The following is a 15,721-nucleotide window of genomic DNA, read 5'->3' as shown; positions in this document are numbered from 1 at the left end:
GGAAAACAATATATACCCATACAAGACTCCTTATCTTTAATGTCAGATGCAGATTACTCCTTACAATGGGTTTCTGGAATGGGTTGTTGTTAGCACAATATTTGACAATGTCCTAAATCTTGCCACATGCCATGTATTGTACACATGGATAAGACATAGTTCTTCTCTTGCTGCTGTCTTTCACTGCCTGCTTTTTTATGGTAAGGGTACTCTGGAAAGAAAGAATAATAAACTTCAGAAAACTGAAAATTACACTGAAAAAACTGGCAAACCCCATGACTTAAAATAGTTAAATGTTAATAATTTTGTAAAATCTTGTCCAATACTTCTGATATTTTAACAAATGATGCTTAACATCAATAAAAATTTGTGATAATCTGATCAGTTGACTGTGTGTCTAACGAAAAGTATTTTCAGTGGACTATAAATTTGAGAAAAATGAAAATTAAACTGAAAACACTTGCAAACCCTATTACTCAAAATAGTTAAATGTTAATAATTTTGTCAAATCTTGTCCAATATTTCTGATATTTTAACAAATAAAAATCTGTGAAAATCTGATCAGTTGACTGTGTGTCTAACGAAAAGTATTTTCTATGGACGACATATTAGAGAAAACTCAATATTACACTGAAAATAAGTTGGCAAATTTCATGCCTTAAAATAGTTAAATGTTAATAATTTTGTCAAATCTTGTCCAATATTTTGGATATTTTAACAAATGATGCTTAATATCAATAAAAATTTGTGATAATCTGATCAAAAGATGCTTGGCAACAATAAAATCTGTGATAAACTGATCAGTTGTCAGTGTTTTTTTTTAAGTGCTCTGTTTATTGGATATTGATAATCAGTAGAGTGAGAATTATTCAAAAAAAATATTTCAACATTGCAATGTATTATTTACTATCAAAGAAAACAGCAAATGTTATGATTTGAGTTTGTTTGTGTAGGAGGTTGCAAGTTACCTATAGCTGTCATCTGGAAAACAACATATTCTCATACAAGACTCCTCCTTACCATCAATGTCAGATGCAGATTACTCCTTACAATGGGTTTCTGGAATGGGTTGTTGTTAGCACAATATTTGACAATGTCCTAAATCTTGCCACATGCCATGTATTGTACACATGGATAAGACATAGTTCTTCTCTTGATGCTGTCTTTCACTGCCTGCTTTTTTATGGTAAGGGTACTCTGGAAAGAAAGAACAATAAACATCAGAAAACTGAAAATTACACTGAAATAAAAACTGGAAAATTCCATGACTTAAAATAGTTAAATGTTAATAATTTTGACAAGTCTTGTCCAATGTTTCTGAAATTTGCACAAATGATGCTTAATAACAATAAAAATCTGTGATAAGCTAATCAGTTGACTGTGTCTAATGAAAAGTATTTTCTTTGGACAATATTTTAGAGAAAACTAAAAATTACACTGAAAATAAGTTGGCAAATTCCATGACTTAAAATAGTTAAACGTTAATAATTTTGTCAAATGTCATTCAATGTTTCTACAATCTGTACAAATGATGCTTAACAACAATAAAAGTCTGTGATAAGCTGATCAGTTGTTAGTGTCAAATGAAAATTGTTCTTTGGGGCAATATATTTCGAAAAATGGAAAACTACCATAAAACACTTGCAAATTCTATGGCTCAAAATAGTTAAACGTTAATAATTTTGTCAAATCTTGTCAAATACTTCTGAAATTTGCACCAATGATGCTTAACAACAATAAAAATCTGTGATAAGCTGATCAGTTGACTGTGTCTAACGAAAAGTATTTTCTTTGGACAATATATAAGAGAAAACTCAAAATTACACTGAAAATAAGTTGGCAAATTTCATGACTTAAAATAGTTAAACATAAATAATTTTGTCAAATCTCATTCAATGTTTCTACAATCTGTACAAATGATGCTTAACAACAATAAAAGTCTGTGATAAGCTGATCAGTTGTTAGTGTCAAATGAAAATTGTTCTTTGGGGCAATATATTTCGAAAAACGGAAAACTACCATTGCAAATTCCCTGGCTCAAAATAGTTAAACGTTAATAATTTTGTCAAATCTTGTCAAATACTTCTGAAATTTGCACAAATGATGCTTAACAACAATAAAAATCTGTGATTAGCTAATCAGTTGACTGTGATTTTTTAAGTGCCAAGTTTATTGGAAATTGATTATCAGAAGTGTGAGAATTGACCAAAACAAATATTGCAATATTACAATGTATTATTTACTATCAAAGAAAACAGCAAATGTGATGATTTGAGTTTGTTTGTGTAGCAGGTTGCAAGTTACCTATAGCTGTCATCTGGAAAACAATATATACCCATACAAGACTCCTCCTTACTATCAATGTCAGATGCAGATTACTCCTCACAATGGGTTTCTGGAATGGGTTGTTGTTAGCACAATATTTGACATGTCCTAAATCTTGCCACTTGTCATGTATTGTACACATGGATTAGACATAGTGCTGCTCTTGCTGCTGTCTTTCACTGCCTCCTTTTTCATGGTAAGGCTACTCTTAAAAAGAACAATATAACTGAGAAAATTGAAAATTACATTGAAAAGACTGGCAAATTGCATGACTTAAAATAGTTATACATTAATAATTTTGTCAAATCTGGTCTAATGCTTCAGAAATGTGTACAAATTAAGCTTTACACTACAGCACTACTGATTCAAAATTTCACTGAAATATTAAAAGATCCACAATACAATGTGATCTACGGAAGAGCATTTAATAAATGAATATTATGTTGTTACTTGACCATTTTGAAAATTAATCTGGAGTCAATAATGTGTTCCATTGTGGCAGTATAGTCCTGTGCTTCCTAGTACAGTGTAGTAGTCTGGAGTCATTGTATTCCATTGTGGCAGTATAGTCCTGTGCCTCCTAGTACAGTGTAGTAGTCTGGAGTCATTGTGTTCCATTTTGGCAGTAAAGTCCTGTGTCTCCTAGTACAGTGTAGTAGTCATGAGTCATTGTGTTCCATTGTGGCAGTAAAGTCCTGTGTCTCTTAGTACAGTGTAGTAGTCTGGAGTCATTGTGTTCCATTGTGGCAGTATAGTTCTGTGTCTCCTAGTACAGTGTAGTAGTCTGGAGTCATTGTGTTCCATTGTGTCAGTATAGTCCTGTGTCTCCTAGTACAGTGTAGTCTGGAGTCATTGTATTACATTGTGGCAGTACAGTCCTGTCTCTTAGTACAGTGTAGTAGACTAAAGTCAGATGATGGACTGGAAGAGATAAAAAACTCAGTGGTCAGGAATTTTCCACAAAAAGTTCCAGAGTCTGAGAGTATTGACAATTTATTACTTTCGTTCAACAACAACAAAAAAAATGTGAATGAATGTGTAAAAAAAATTATCTTACAAAATAAAGTGTTGTTGTTGGTTACAGCCGAGGCATACACTACTATACTAGTGCTGGTAATACAGAAGACTGGTGATTTCCTGTCGTCACTGAAACTCGGGATGGTAGTGCTAATACATGTTAGTGATGGCAGAAACTAAAAGACAGAAAACCAGAACAACAGAACAGACTCAAATGCGGAATACAGTAAAAAGTGGAACGTGTATCAAATACTTTGTGGAACAAGGGAATATTATTTATGTGATGCTAAAAGAAAAACAAGACAAATATAAATATATTGAGTTATTACTATTATTATTGTTGTCTGCTTTTTGTGCACTTTGTACAATACATGTCATCTTGTTTTAAGGCGGTGTCTGTTGCGCCTTTACATAGAGGATGATATTCTTTATTGCAACCGTCATAAATGACATACAGGGTGTGTGTATCTGGCAGCTGGCATTCACAGTAGAAATTGACTACGACTGAGTTTTTTTCACAAGATTTTTAATTTTATGCCTGCTTGTAATAGGAAAAAGCAATAGATGACGTCTTTTTTAACAAAAAAAAAAAAATAAATAAATGTGAACTAAGTTTTTTGTGGTCATACTTCATGGTTGTTGGATCTTTGCCGTTCACCAATGTAACATTATTCGCTATGACGTACAAACCGCAATTGTAGTTTACTAGTTGTTATTTTGTTGGGTTACTGCAATATGTTAATTTGTAGAGTTCTTGACGATGCCATGGTGCTATCAATGTTGCAATGCACATTTGTTCCATGGTTGGAATGTCACTGAAAGAAGAATCGCATATATTCAGCGTATATGGGACACACCCCTATGTTTGAAACTGTGAGCCAATGTGTTCCGCGGTCTGGTGTTCGGTTTATTATTTGGATAAATCTATTTTTGTGACACTTGAAATCTAACTGTACTGCCAATGAACATGACTAGAGTCCTTCTGGAAGAGGGAATTGGTGCTTAATGTTATATCATGACAAGCATCGATTATCGTTCCATTCAGCCAACCACATGGGTCAGTGATTATATCGCGGTCTCTGATGTTCAAATTTTCATTAATAATATTCCTATCAGCCGGGATTGACACTTCTCCGCTGCAGCTGATGTCCCTGATGTCCCATCGATTAAAGTGAGTAAAGTGTTCCATTCCGTGGCCGTTGTCTGTTTGTTCCCTTCCATAGCTGCTGTCAGAGTATTCCGTGTCCCGAGTGGAGTGTTCTGTTCCGCACAATCGGTGGGGGCTTCTTTCCACCCTTGTATGTCACGAAGCAGCCACTTAAACTCTTCTTACTGATTGGTTCTTATTCTTATTCCAATATCATCGACAAAATATTTCATAATACTGGGGGCCATTTTTGTTCGCAACATTGTAGTATGATAGAATAGCTGTCTTCAGTCTGGGAGCTCAAAAGAGCATATAGGTCGTTGATGATTATGTTCCGGGTATTTACAGGAACCCCGTCGGCGATCATTTTGCGTTGGAACTCTTCAGATGACTCAAGAAGAACAATAGGAAATTGTATTTATAAAAGAAGACACAACGTCAGTTGTGTTCTGATTTATAATCATCTCATCTGCCATCGCAAAATGTTGCATCATTACAGATGAAAAAGTTAAAGTGGATGACGGCATTCAATCTCGTCTGTTTTCCAAAAGCACTTATTATCTGCAGCCAAGTCTATATATCATGCTATCGTCACATTGTGACAAGCACATTGCATCGTGATGTGAACAGTGAACAACTGACACAGTCGATATCACCAAGGAGTTATAACTCCTTGATATCACATACGTATCCTTCATTTCAAATGTTTTATCCTGATGACGTTTAGCAATCATGGCAGAATTACCATTTAGGAAAGCCCCGACTGAAGATGACACCCAGTGTACAGAAAGTTGGATGAAATTTTCGGTTTTTCATCATCACCTTTCGCTGACGCCATGTTAACATTGAGTATAGATGGCGCTGTGCAAGAGGTGAGACTTGTGGTTTACACCATAGACCCCAACCGATATCAGTCAGAGGTTAATCGCCTGCTTTCTAAAAAAAACGTGCAAGGATGGGGGCATAAGCATCTAAGTTCTTACACAGGATAACCAGGCTCTAGTTGTGTGTGATATAGTGTGATTTGTAAAGCAGAGAGAGTCACGTCGAGACCGTTAAAATAGCGCCATTCCTATTGGTTTAAAGTTAAGGAACAATACAGGAGCTGTCCAATCAAATTTCTTTATACAGTAATTATTCCTGTTTATTGTTTTAGTAAACAAAGCAAAGATATAATTTTGCACAGTAGCTGGTAAGTTAATTTTTTGTTCAAAATTGACCATGAAAGTTTGTATCCAAGTTTTTTTATATGATAAATTTATTCTAAATGAAATTTTGGAGAATTTCCTGTTACACAACGTCAATTTTTTCCTGATAATCCCAATATAATGGAGTGTATCACTACAACAAAAGAAAGATGCAACTGAAATCTGTTATTGGAACATGTTAAAGTATGATTTGATTTATTTATTGCAGATGTCAGTTAATATGGAAATTGAAAATAACAAAGAAGAGCAGTGTGCTCGTAAGTTGTGTGTGTGTGTGTGTGAATGTGTGCGTGCATGCATGAGAAGTTATTCATATATATAATCAGGCTGTACACTGTATGAGTCATGGACTGAGTTCCCATACCTAGATCGATCTGACAGGGCCGATCCATCTCCAAGGGGTTTCTCCCAAAATTGCTTTCATCTTAAGCGTCTTAGATGTCTGCCACTCCTACTGAAGGTGCTAAATGATCATAAATATCCCCTTAGCAGCTTCTGACACACATCTAAGCTGCTTAAGTTGATTGCAATTTAGGGAGAAACCTCTTGGAGATGGAATTGATCCTGTATAAGATAGATCTAGGTATGGGAACCAAGTCTAATACATGTTCTACCAAATCAATACATTGTCCTAAACTGCTCTTGCATACTTTTTAAATGTTCTTATATAAATGAAAAAGAAATTGACTTACTTATTCATAATAAGAATGCAATATATCCCTTTTTTATATTTAGTGAGTGATTTGAATGTCTGCAAATACAACATCAAAAAGATATATTGACAAGATTTCTTTCTATTTTCTGTTTCATTTTGAACAGCCATGGCCACTGTTCGAATAGTCCTAAAGGACAATATCTTAAAAGCCAAAGCAGTGGGCAGAGAAACTGCCCTTGGAACATGGGACACCCAACGTGGTGTAAATCTTGCTAGGTGCACCGAGTTGGGTGTCCCTGTTCTAAGGGCGGAAGTTCTTCTGCCCAAGGCTGCAAATATAGAGTGGAAGTTTGTTAGACCGCAAAACGTAAGTATAATATATTAATTTATTTGTAATGACAAATGAACTGAGATGAAAATAATTTTCCTTTTTATTGAAAAATAAAATCTAAGTTCAACAAATTTAAGTGTTTTTTTTTTTTAGCTTCATTCATTTCTTGTAGATTACAATGCATTTGATTAGTCAAATTTTAAATATATGCATCTTTTCATTTGAATTTTCTTTTTCATTTCAGACATCTACTTATCTTCAATTTATTTATTTATTTATTTATTTATTTATTTATTTATTTATTTATTTAGCCTTACCACCCTGGGTCTGGCTGGATATGGGAGCCTGAACCCTTTAGGAACAGGTGCCTCCAGGTGACCACCAAGGACAGCATGGAAGTGACCTGTACATGGGGAGAACTGGACATGGAAATAAAAGGTCTTGTAATTCTATTAAATCTAACTAATGGAAAGAAAGGCGAATTAACATTATTATTCTATAAAATGTAAGATATGGAAAGAAATGGCCCTTTAATTCTATCAAATTAAATTTAGACTATTTCATTCTCAATGTCTATATCATAATTTGTGAATAACAAAAAATGTATGCATCTTCTTCCAGAGTCTAACTACACATATGAACCTGAAGTCCACACCAGTGATAAGCAAATTGCAGGTAATAATTCAGTTGATTTTAGCAATTTACTTGGTGTGTTTGTTCATTCTCACTATTTGCAAGGAATCTTGAAGTAAAAGTATCATTGTTTTTTACTACAAACACCTTAACTCTCAGGGTGCAAGTCTTGACCCTTGAAGCTGTTGATTACCAGGGACCATTCACAATGAATTTGGTCAATTTTGTCTACCTAGCTAATGTGCACAAACTCCATGGAAACTTCAGAATGCAATCAGATTAATAAAAAAATATAACTGACTAACACATCCCCTCTTGTTTCTTACTTACCTGTATTATTACATTACTACTGCCGTAACGTAACGTGTTAAGCTTAGATTCAATATAAATTGTATTCCCTTTCATTTTAATTATTCTGTTTCAGTTGATACCAAGTATGATAACAGAGTAAAGGCTCCTAACACTGAAGAGACAGGTAAGACAGGAATCTCAGTAAAATATTTATTATTTAAATACACATATGAAATGTACACATGTGCACACTTGCACACACACACACACTCTTTATTTTCAGAAAAATCCATGCTTTTACTGTGTAAAGATTGAACATGATTTGCACTCCTTTAAATTTGCTTCTGTTCTTTCAGTTGATACCAAAGACAAGAAATATGCAACAGTTTTAACAGTTGTTAAAAGTATTGAGGAGATAGGTGAGACCAGAAACTCAGTAATGCACATGCGTCCACACGCACTAACATGCACTCTCACACAGTACATGCACACCATGCTGCTTATCCAAAGTCGTGTCTTTAGCATACTTAAGAAGATCCAAATTTATTTTAAGTGAATTATGTCTTTGAATGTGTTTTCACCAATGTAATTCCGTATTTGTGCCCGAATTCTGTTTGAACATGGATTTTGTTTCATTTGGTTTCCATTCCATATTTTTTGCTTCAGCCGACATTAAAGTCGCAAACAGTGTATCACTTGCTGAGGATATCAAGAAAATAGGTAAGAAAGTTTGGTCCATTTAAACACACCCAAAAAGTTTACACACACACACACACACAGAAGCAGGCTCTCATACACAATCATTGTGTTAATTCACTGTTAGGTGATCTTAGTCATTATTGTATCTTTGTCTATGTATGATATCCTTGTTGTGCTCATGGACAGAATTATTTTGTATTCCATTTTTTTCTTCAGTTAATGTCAAAGACACAAAAATTGTGATAGAGGACGTGAAGGAGAGAGGTAAGACGGCAGGGTCTATATAATAGGTATCTACTTATTACAGTGTTAAAATGTGATTGTGTATGCACTTGCATGCACACACACACACACACACACACTCCTTGTTGTGCAAACAGTATTTGTACTTTTGACAAGTATTAATTGAAATTCAAAATTTGATTATTCTTAACAGTGGTAAATGTGTTTCAATGTTGATTTATTTATGAAATAAGATGGTGCACAGACTGTATATTGAAGGTTATAATATATTATAGCATTTTATGGAGCAATGTTTTGTCATATATTTCAGCACCCAAAGATCGCCGTCCTTCACGGTGGCGGAGATTATTTAATCTTTTTACATCCTGCTTTAGGCGCAGGTCAAGGACATAAATGGTTATTATTATTATTATTATTATTATTATTAAATAAAAATTATCACTTCAAACATTCAGAAATTGGGAAAATTTGACACCATTTTCAAAAGAACAAATTTATTTTACTGTCATATGAAAGTTATTTTGTTTCCTTCTTTGGATGGCATCATAGCTAAGTTGAGGTTTTTAAGAGGCAACCTATGTCAAACAACTGGTAAAAATTGTATTTGAAGCCAGTTATTATATAATAGCAGCCAAGAGCTGGTGGTTGTTGGATTGCTGCCTTTTAATAACTAATAAATTTTACCTGAATTATATTTTAATGTTTTTATCTTCTTATTTTTCAGGGAGGACAGTGCAGAACTACTAGAGTATTTTTACCTCTGTGGCAGTCAATTTAAAAACTTCAATATATCATTCTCTTAGTTTTACAATAAAAATTTAATTTTCTGTTATTAAATGAGTTTTGTTTTTCCTTCTTTTCTAAATTAAAAAGTTTAATTTAGCATTAAAATGTATAATGCACAATAAATAAAGTACTACATCAATTACTTTATTCCAATGCAATAAACAAAGTACTGCATCAATTACTTTATTCCAATGCACAATAAATGAGTACTACATCAATTACTTTATTACAATGCACCAAAATTTCTGACTCCCTGATCCCAGTGTTAGCTAAATTATCTCAAAATGTTTCATCACATTTCTTATATTATTTTTTTTACAATGAAAAAACATTTAACTATAGATACATACATGAACAGTGGTATATGTACTTACCCAAAAACAGCTCAATTACTGAATATTATATTTTTGCTTCTACATTTCAGCATTTTCACGTTTAAATGAAATAGATATGCCAATTCTTTGATTATGCAAGTTTCTTAATCCAAAATTCTTATATCAAGGAATGGAATGTCACAGAAGGTGCGCAGTACCAAGTAAATGTTTCCTTGTCTGGACATGGCTAGTTTTCCTGAGAAACAATTGTCAGTTTATATATGATACTTAAAAAATACAAAAAGAAATCACTGTCTTCAGTAATTATGGTGGTATTCATAAGGAGCTGCAAGCATGGCCTGTAGTTGTCTTGCTTTATTTAAAACGGGTCTTAATGTCTTCAGACATTTGGGCAGCTTGAAATATTCCAATTACTTCGGATCCTTAGAGGTAAATGAGTTCTAACTGAAAAGTATAAAACAAATTAATAAAAACAATTTTAAAATCCCAGCTGATTTTGGTCTTCTTAAAAAAGGGAAATGTTCACATCAGTAATATTTCCTAGGTTTCATGACACTTCGTTAAAGACAAAATTCACAAACCTTTTCACTTTCTAAAACAATTATTCCAAGAGTACCAGCAGTCTTTTCCATACAAATTAGGGGGTAAAATGAAATCGTTTCGTTTCACAAACACACACACACACACACACTCTCTCTTTCTCTTTTGCTCTTTCACTCTGAGTCTCTCTCTGAGTCTCTCTGTTTCTTTCTCTCTCTCTCTCTCTCTCTCTCTCTCTCTCTCTCTCTCTCTGGCTGTTTTTCTCTTTTTCTCTCTCTCCCTGGCTCTGTTTTTCTTCCTCTGTTTCACACACACAAAATCCCTAAGTCCCTTTTTGCTAAATGAGCTGATAAACAGATTTATTTTATAAATGAACTACATATTAAGAAATGGATCACTACCAAAATCCTTTTTTTTTTTTTTTTTTTTTTGTTAACTTTTTACCTGGTCCCCTCAATTTTTACAAATGTCATCAAACTGTATTTATAACTTTTTGCATAATGATTCTAGGGCAGACAACACAGCAAAAAAAAACAAAAAAAAAACGTGGTAATAATGTACATCTTAAACTCTGTCACTGGACAAAAATTGATTCTTAAACTTTTATACTAAATATTTCAATTGTATGTCATAAGTAATAAATTTGCAAACAACCATTATTTATATTTTGTTCCATTTGTCTGCATTCTACTACAGATTGAAAAATGTTAGAAATTGTTGTTAATCACACCTGGTGAATTTTTACAATCCCTCTTCTCTCCCAGTTCAAAGAGTGTCATTTCAATATTTTAAGAAGTTATCAATCAACACAACACAACAGTCCACCTAACTCTGTCAACATTCTGTATCAGTTACTCATACGGAATGCTGAGCTGTAGTCAACAAATTAAATTCTAGCATAACAATACTAACAATAATAATAATAAATAATTAAATACGTGACCAAATCAAAATGACAAAACATGGGAAGTTTAGTGGTTAAAAAAAGGCTAACCCAGTGGTAGATTTAGGGTGCATTCCCAGAGATTTAGATCGATCCAGAGATTTAGATTTAGATCAACCTAACTCCCTGGGGGTTCACGCTAAATTGCAGTCAGCCGAGCGCGTACCATAGTTAATTACCCCCTTACAGCTTTTAGTAGGCGGGACAGACGCTTAAGCCGGCAAAGCTGACAGTAATCTAGTGAGACTCCCCACAGGGATAGATCGATCTAAAATCTATGGGAATGGGGTCTTAGAGGGGGATTGGGGGGGTCCTTCGGTTTCTACATAAAAAAAAACAAAAAAAAAAAACACTAATTTCCCCCTCTCAAAATCGGAATTTAAACTAGCTGATTTATAGTTCTTAACCATTCTAAATGGCCAGATTTTGCCCTCCAAAACACCAAAATATATTTGGGCCCTTCAGCAGGTCCTGAACCTTACTGCAAGGGGGCCAAGGGTCAGCTTCGAATCCAAGGCCTGTAATTTGAAAAAAAATAACTGCCCCCCCCTCTTCAAATCCTGGAACTGCCCCTGTCTTACCACCTGCAAACTGCGTTCAGCAAAGTGGTATCTTCTTTGCAAAATTATTTGCCAAATACTGTATTTTTTTCAAAATTTACATTGTTGCAATTGCTTTTACACATTTGAACATTTTTAATGATTCCCTCTTCTTAGGGGCTTGCTTAAACCAAAATCAGTGGCGGATATGGGGGGGGGGGGGTATCAGTGGGGTCCTGACCCCCTTTGATTTCTGGAAAAAATCATACCAATGGTCCCTTTCTGAAATTAAAATTTCGACTTGCTGAATCATATTTCCAAACAATACTAAATGGCACCGTTGGCCCTCTAAAATACAAAAAAATTTCAAGACCCTTCAGTGGGGTTCCAACCCCACGCCAATGAGGGATGAGGAGGGGGGGGGGGTCGAGGGTCGGCTTTGCATCCGCTGCCTGTGATTCCTAAAAGACGGACCCTACCCCTTTAAATAATTGTGGATCCGCCCCTGTATCTCTTCCCTCTGTTTTCACTGGGCTTTATATACACGGGTATTAAATTACTGATTATGATACCATATACAAACTACTGATACAAAATCTATGAAATGCAAATACAACCCACTAACAGTGACCTCTGTATTGTAGTCAACTGATGACCCCATCACCAATGGTCAGTTTACCTAAGTGTCCCTAGTGCTATCTTCCTGACTTGTTGACCACTGTCCACTACGAGTGACCCACTTATTGTTCTCAAGAAGTGCCTTTGGTTGCCGGGTAGAGATAGTGTTGAAAGCACATAGCTTTTCATCTTTATATACGCCCTGGAGCTGAGGGAAAGTTTACAATGTTAGTCCACCACATACTCTCCCTGCTGATTGGAAAATGGGTGTGTGTGAGAGGGGGGGTTAACTCTCTCTTTATCCACCCCAGCTCCTATGTCTACATATCGGTTCTCATGCTGTCACAACACGCTGGATTCTCTGCGTTTCCCGGGAGTTGAAGAGTTAACGCGGTCAGCGCCATTTTAGGGAGAGGCAGATGAAATACATATGTCTCACGATATCTGCAAAATTATACACTGTGAAATTAAATAATTGGGACTCTTTTTTAACTTTATAAAATATCACAATATACTTTGCTTTCAGTAACTTCATTTATGTCAAATATTTTTTGGTAACTTGATAACGTTCTCTCACCGTCTTCCCCCTAAAATGTTCCACACCAGAAAAAATCGATAATCGTATGGCAGTATTATACAGGCAATTGACCTACTTCACCAGCTGGGCGGCAATCATCGCTATTTTACCACTTTTATGACCTGGGAGAGATTACGTCATATACACTTGGGATATGATGGTTATTTATGATTGAACTTCAACTAATAAATTGCGCGTACTGATAAAATATTCATAAGTGTATCAGTGAAAAAGGAACATTTATATTTGAAAATTATGAAAAAAATGTGTAATGAACCCAAAACAAACAAAAAACTGCATTTTTCTCTTATATGCAAATTAGATTGTCTTTAGTAATAAAGCTGACAGGAAGTGATGCTCAAACCAGAGATTCCAAAGGTGGCGATTTTTATTAACCTTTATTTTGATATTAAATCATTCGATAATATTTTTATCAGTAAAAATTTAATTGAAGCTACCAAATGGAATTTTTTTCTTGTTACGAACCAAAGCTCGACTCGTTCCTGGGATGAATTTAAGGATTCATGTTGATTCACCGTATAGGGCCTAGATCTTGATAAAAATAGAAGTATTTTTAATCCCCGAAGAAGGTCCAGGGGCCGAAAGCTCGGATTGTATTTAACAACTATAATGTAGATCTTTCAAGGTGCATTGATATATATACTTCTATTGGGATGAATTTAGTAACAGCCAGAAGGTCCTGAGAGTACTCCCCCCTCCCTCTACTCCAATGTGTTCTACATGTATCCATAATCCAGTGGGCAGACAACGCTTACACTCTACACACTGTTAGATCATTTATATATGTATTCTGTGTCCCTTTACCTTTTTATGAATTAACGATTCCTAATATCGAGGTGCTTATAAAAAGCAATTGCTATATATCGGGGGGAGAGGGGGGAGGGGGGGGGGCGGAATCAGTAGGGGTGGGTTACATTCTTTTTGTCTACTAAAAGGCTAGGGGTGGGCCCCAAAAATTGAGCCATGCATTTAGGATGGGCCACATGCTAATTAGGATTTATTTTGGCACCAACTATGTGCAATTTTTGAGAACAACTATACTACACTTGGTCGAAGTAAAACAACCTGAAAGAGGTCTGTTTCTGGTTCTTTCTTTTTTTTTTTATAAGCAGTTTTTAGAACAAATAACAAAAGTTTCTTGTAGTTATCAGAGAACAGTTATAAAAGCGTATCACTGACAAAGCCTGCCACCCAGGAATTCATTTAGAAACATATCCATAGCTGCCGTACCATAAAGTATTCTACCAAGGAAACTCCCTTGTGCAAAGAATACGTTTCTAAAGACAGGATTAATACACATCATTTTTTCCAAATAATTGTCGGTTTAACAGATTTTGCATCTGTTGGGAATCAAACACGGACTGCCCGCGTGACAGGCGAGAATTATTCCATTGAAGCTCGAGTGCTTCTAAGACGTAAATGTGCCCGGATGGCCCCCCCCCCTCCCCCCCCCCCCCCCCCCAATCCCCAATAATCCTTCCGTGATGCTTTCATACTTTTGTGCAAGTTTAAGTGATACTCGTATTAGTCTATATGTTCTGTATTTTGAATGAGTTACCGACACCAATTTAATTTCATTTAAAGTGGCAATCTTCACCTCCAAAATGTCGTAAGGTATTGTTATTGACATAATTAGATATACCTGTATCTTCTGCAACTGATAGATTTGTGTAATGAGTTTAATAACTGACACAGAGATAGTAGTAAATATATATGTATTCTACATAATGTACATACATGTATAAAATGTGTGTTAATTAAAACAAAATTTAATTCCTTCAAAATTAAATTTTGTTTAAGATTTCTTATTTCACCATGATCTATTTTAATTTTAAAAATTAAACGCACGGAACTTTCTCAGGACTGCCCTCTTTGGCCCAACTAATGTGTTCATATATGTATTAAGACGAGGAAGAATGTTTCTGTTACTGGACTTCTGTCATTAGATCTCCTTTTGTGTAAGCTTTACCTTACGTGTATTTCAAGTACTGATGCAAATTAAATGACCATAATTAAAAACGTATAAACTATTTACATCCATTTTGATTCAAAGACTGACGTAGCAGGTACGAATGTTAACTTGATTGCCAGAAATAGTTTCACTCAGTACTTTTTATTACTATTCATTCAAACCAATGGTTATAATTGGGTTTTCTGCATGAAAGGAGTTAAATTCAAATACCAGATTTTGACCTCTAGTTCTGAACTCTCAAAATGAGGCATAGTCTGTATATGATTCTGAAAACACGGTATTATGGAGTGGGTGGGGGTATGTCTTGGAGACGGCTTTCTCTCTGTGCTCCAGATCTCACTTTCGTGAAATCGAATAATTCGTGATTTTTATGTATATTATTGAGTCACTGAACATTCCTCGTCATCGTTGTTATCTTGTTATAACCAGTAAAATTACGATATGAAAGGCAAATAGAGCCTTAAAAATATATCGTCGACACAGATTATATAAAATTACATTTTTCACAGGAAAAATTTAAGCTTTATGCGCATTTACAGTTCAAGTTTAATGTAAAAGAAACGTCTCTCTCACTCTCTCTCTCTCTCTCTCTCTCTCTGTGTAATAGCTACAAAGTTGTATTTTGACATTTGAGGAAACAATGAAAAATGACAGTTACTGTAGGTGCACAGGGAACAGGTGTAGTCTGTGACTTTATTGCTTTTGCATGCGAGGGCGTGCGCACGAGAGAGGATTTATTTAACGTTAGATTTTGGTATTAAGCTACAACGTAATTTCTTTGACTTTCATTTGAAAAAAAAAAAGATGTCCATTTTGAATGCGGTAGGCAACATTTTTGTAG

At 34.8% G+C, this 15,721-nt stretch overlaps 1 protein-coding gene and 1 long non-coding RNA gene across 4 annotated transcripts; one reads left to right on the top strand and one right to left on the bottom strand.

The window, feature by feature from the left end:
• Window positions 1-2,521: 2,521 nt before the first annotated feature.
• On the top strand, window positions 2,522-9,386 carry LOC112042489 (uncharacterized). Of its 3 annotated transcripts, none has more exons than XM_086997664.1 (11): window positions 2,522-5,361; window positions 5,906-5,954; window positions 6,517-6,719; window positions 6,995-7,121; window positions 7,305-7,358; window positions 7,741-7,791; window positions 7,964-8,026; window positions 8,274-8,327; window positions 8,523-8,570; window positions 8,860-8,945; window positions 9,274-9,386. In XM_086997664.1, the coding sequence occupies exons 1-10, from the start codon at window positions 5,326-5,328 to the stop codon at window positions 8,940-8,942; spliced, it is 768 nt and encodes a 255-aa protein (XP_086853790.1). In that variant the 5' UTR covers window positions 2,522-5,325; the 3' UTR covers window positions 8,943-8,945; window positions 9,274-9,386. The 3 variants fall into 3 exon arrangements, with proteins under 3 accessions (XP_086853790.1, XP_086853792.1, XP_086853791.1); XM_086997666.1 differs by having other exon boundaries at window positions 2,523-5,619; XM_086997665.1 differs by having other exon boundaries at window positions 2,523-5,681.
• Window positions 9,387-9,474: 88 nt separating this feature from the next.
• LOC147759521 (uncharacterized) lies at window positions 9,475-12,902 on the bottom strand. Its single transcript, XR_015331430.1, has 3 exons — window positions 12,888-12,902; window positions 12,372-12,754; window positions 9,475-10,114 (listed from the first exon to the last, which is right to left on the bottom strand). It is a non-coding gene; the product is annotated as an uncharacterized LOC147759521 (long non-coding RNA).
• Between the last annotated feature and the right edge of the window lie 2,819 nt (window positions 12,903-15,721).

This window comes from Lingula anatina, chromosome 10 (genome assembly GCF_051362555.1).
Source record: "Lingula anatina isolate TDL-2025a chromosome 10, LinAna3.0, whole genome shotgun sequence".
Classification (NCBI taxonomy): Eukaryota; Metazoa; Brachiopoda; class Lingulata; order Lingulida; family Lingulidae; genus Lingula; species Lingula anatina.
This window is presented reverse-complemented; position numbering and strand designations above follow the sequence as displayed.

What these genes read in the sequence shown, in the direction of transcription:
- LOC112042489 (XM_086997664.1), top strand. Translation starts at nt 5,326, where the DNA reads ATGTTAACATTGAGTATAGATGGCGCTGTGCAAGAG. An exon ending in ACTGGACATGGAAATAAAAG is followed by an intron (nt 7,122 to 7,304) that starts GTCTTGTAATTC and finishes ATCTTCTTCCAG; the next exon opens with AGTCTAACTACACATATGAA. An exon ending in CAGTGATAAGCAAATTGCAG is followed by an intron (nt 7,359 to 7,740) that starts GTAATAATTCAG and finishes ATTCTGTTTCAG; the next exon opens with TTGATACCAAGTATGATAAC.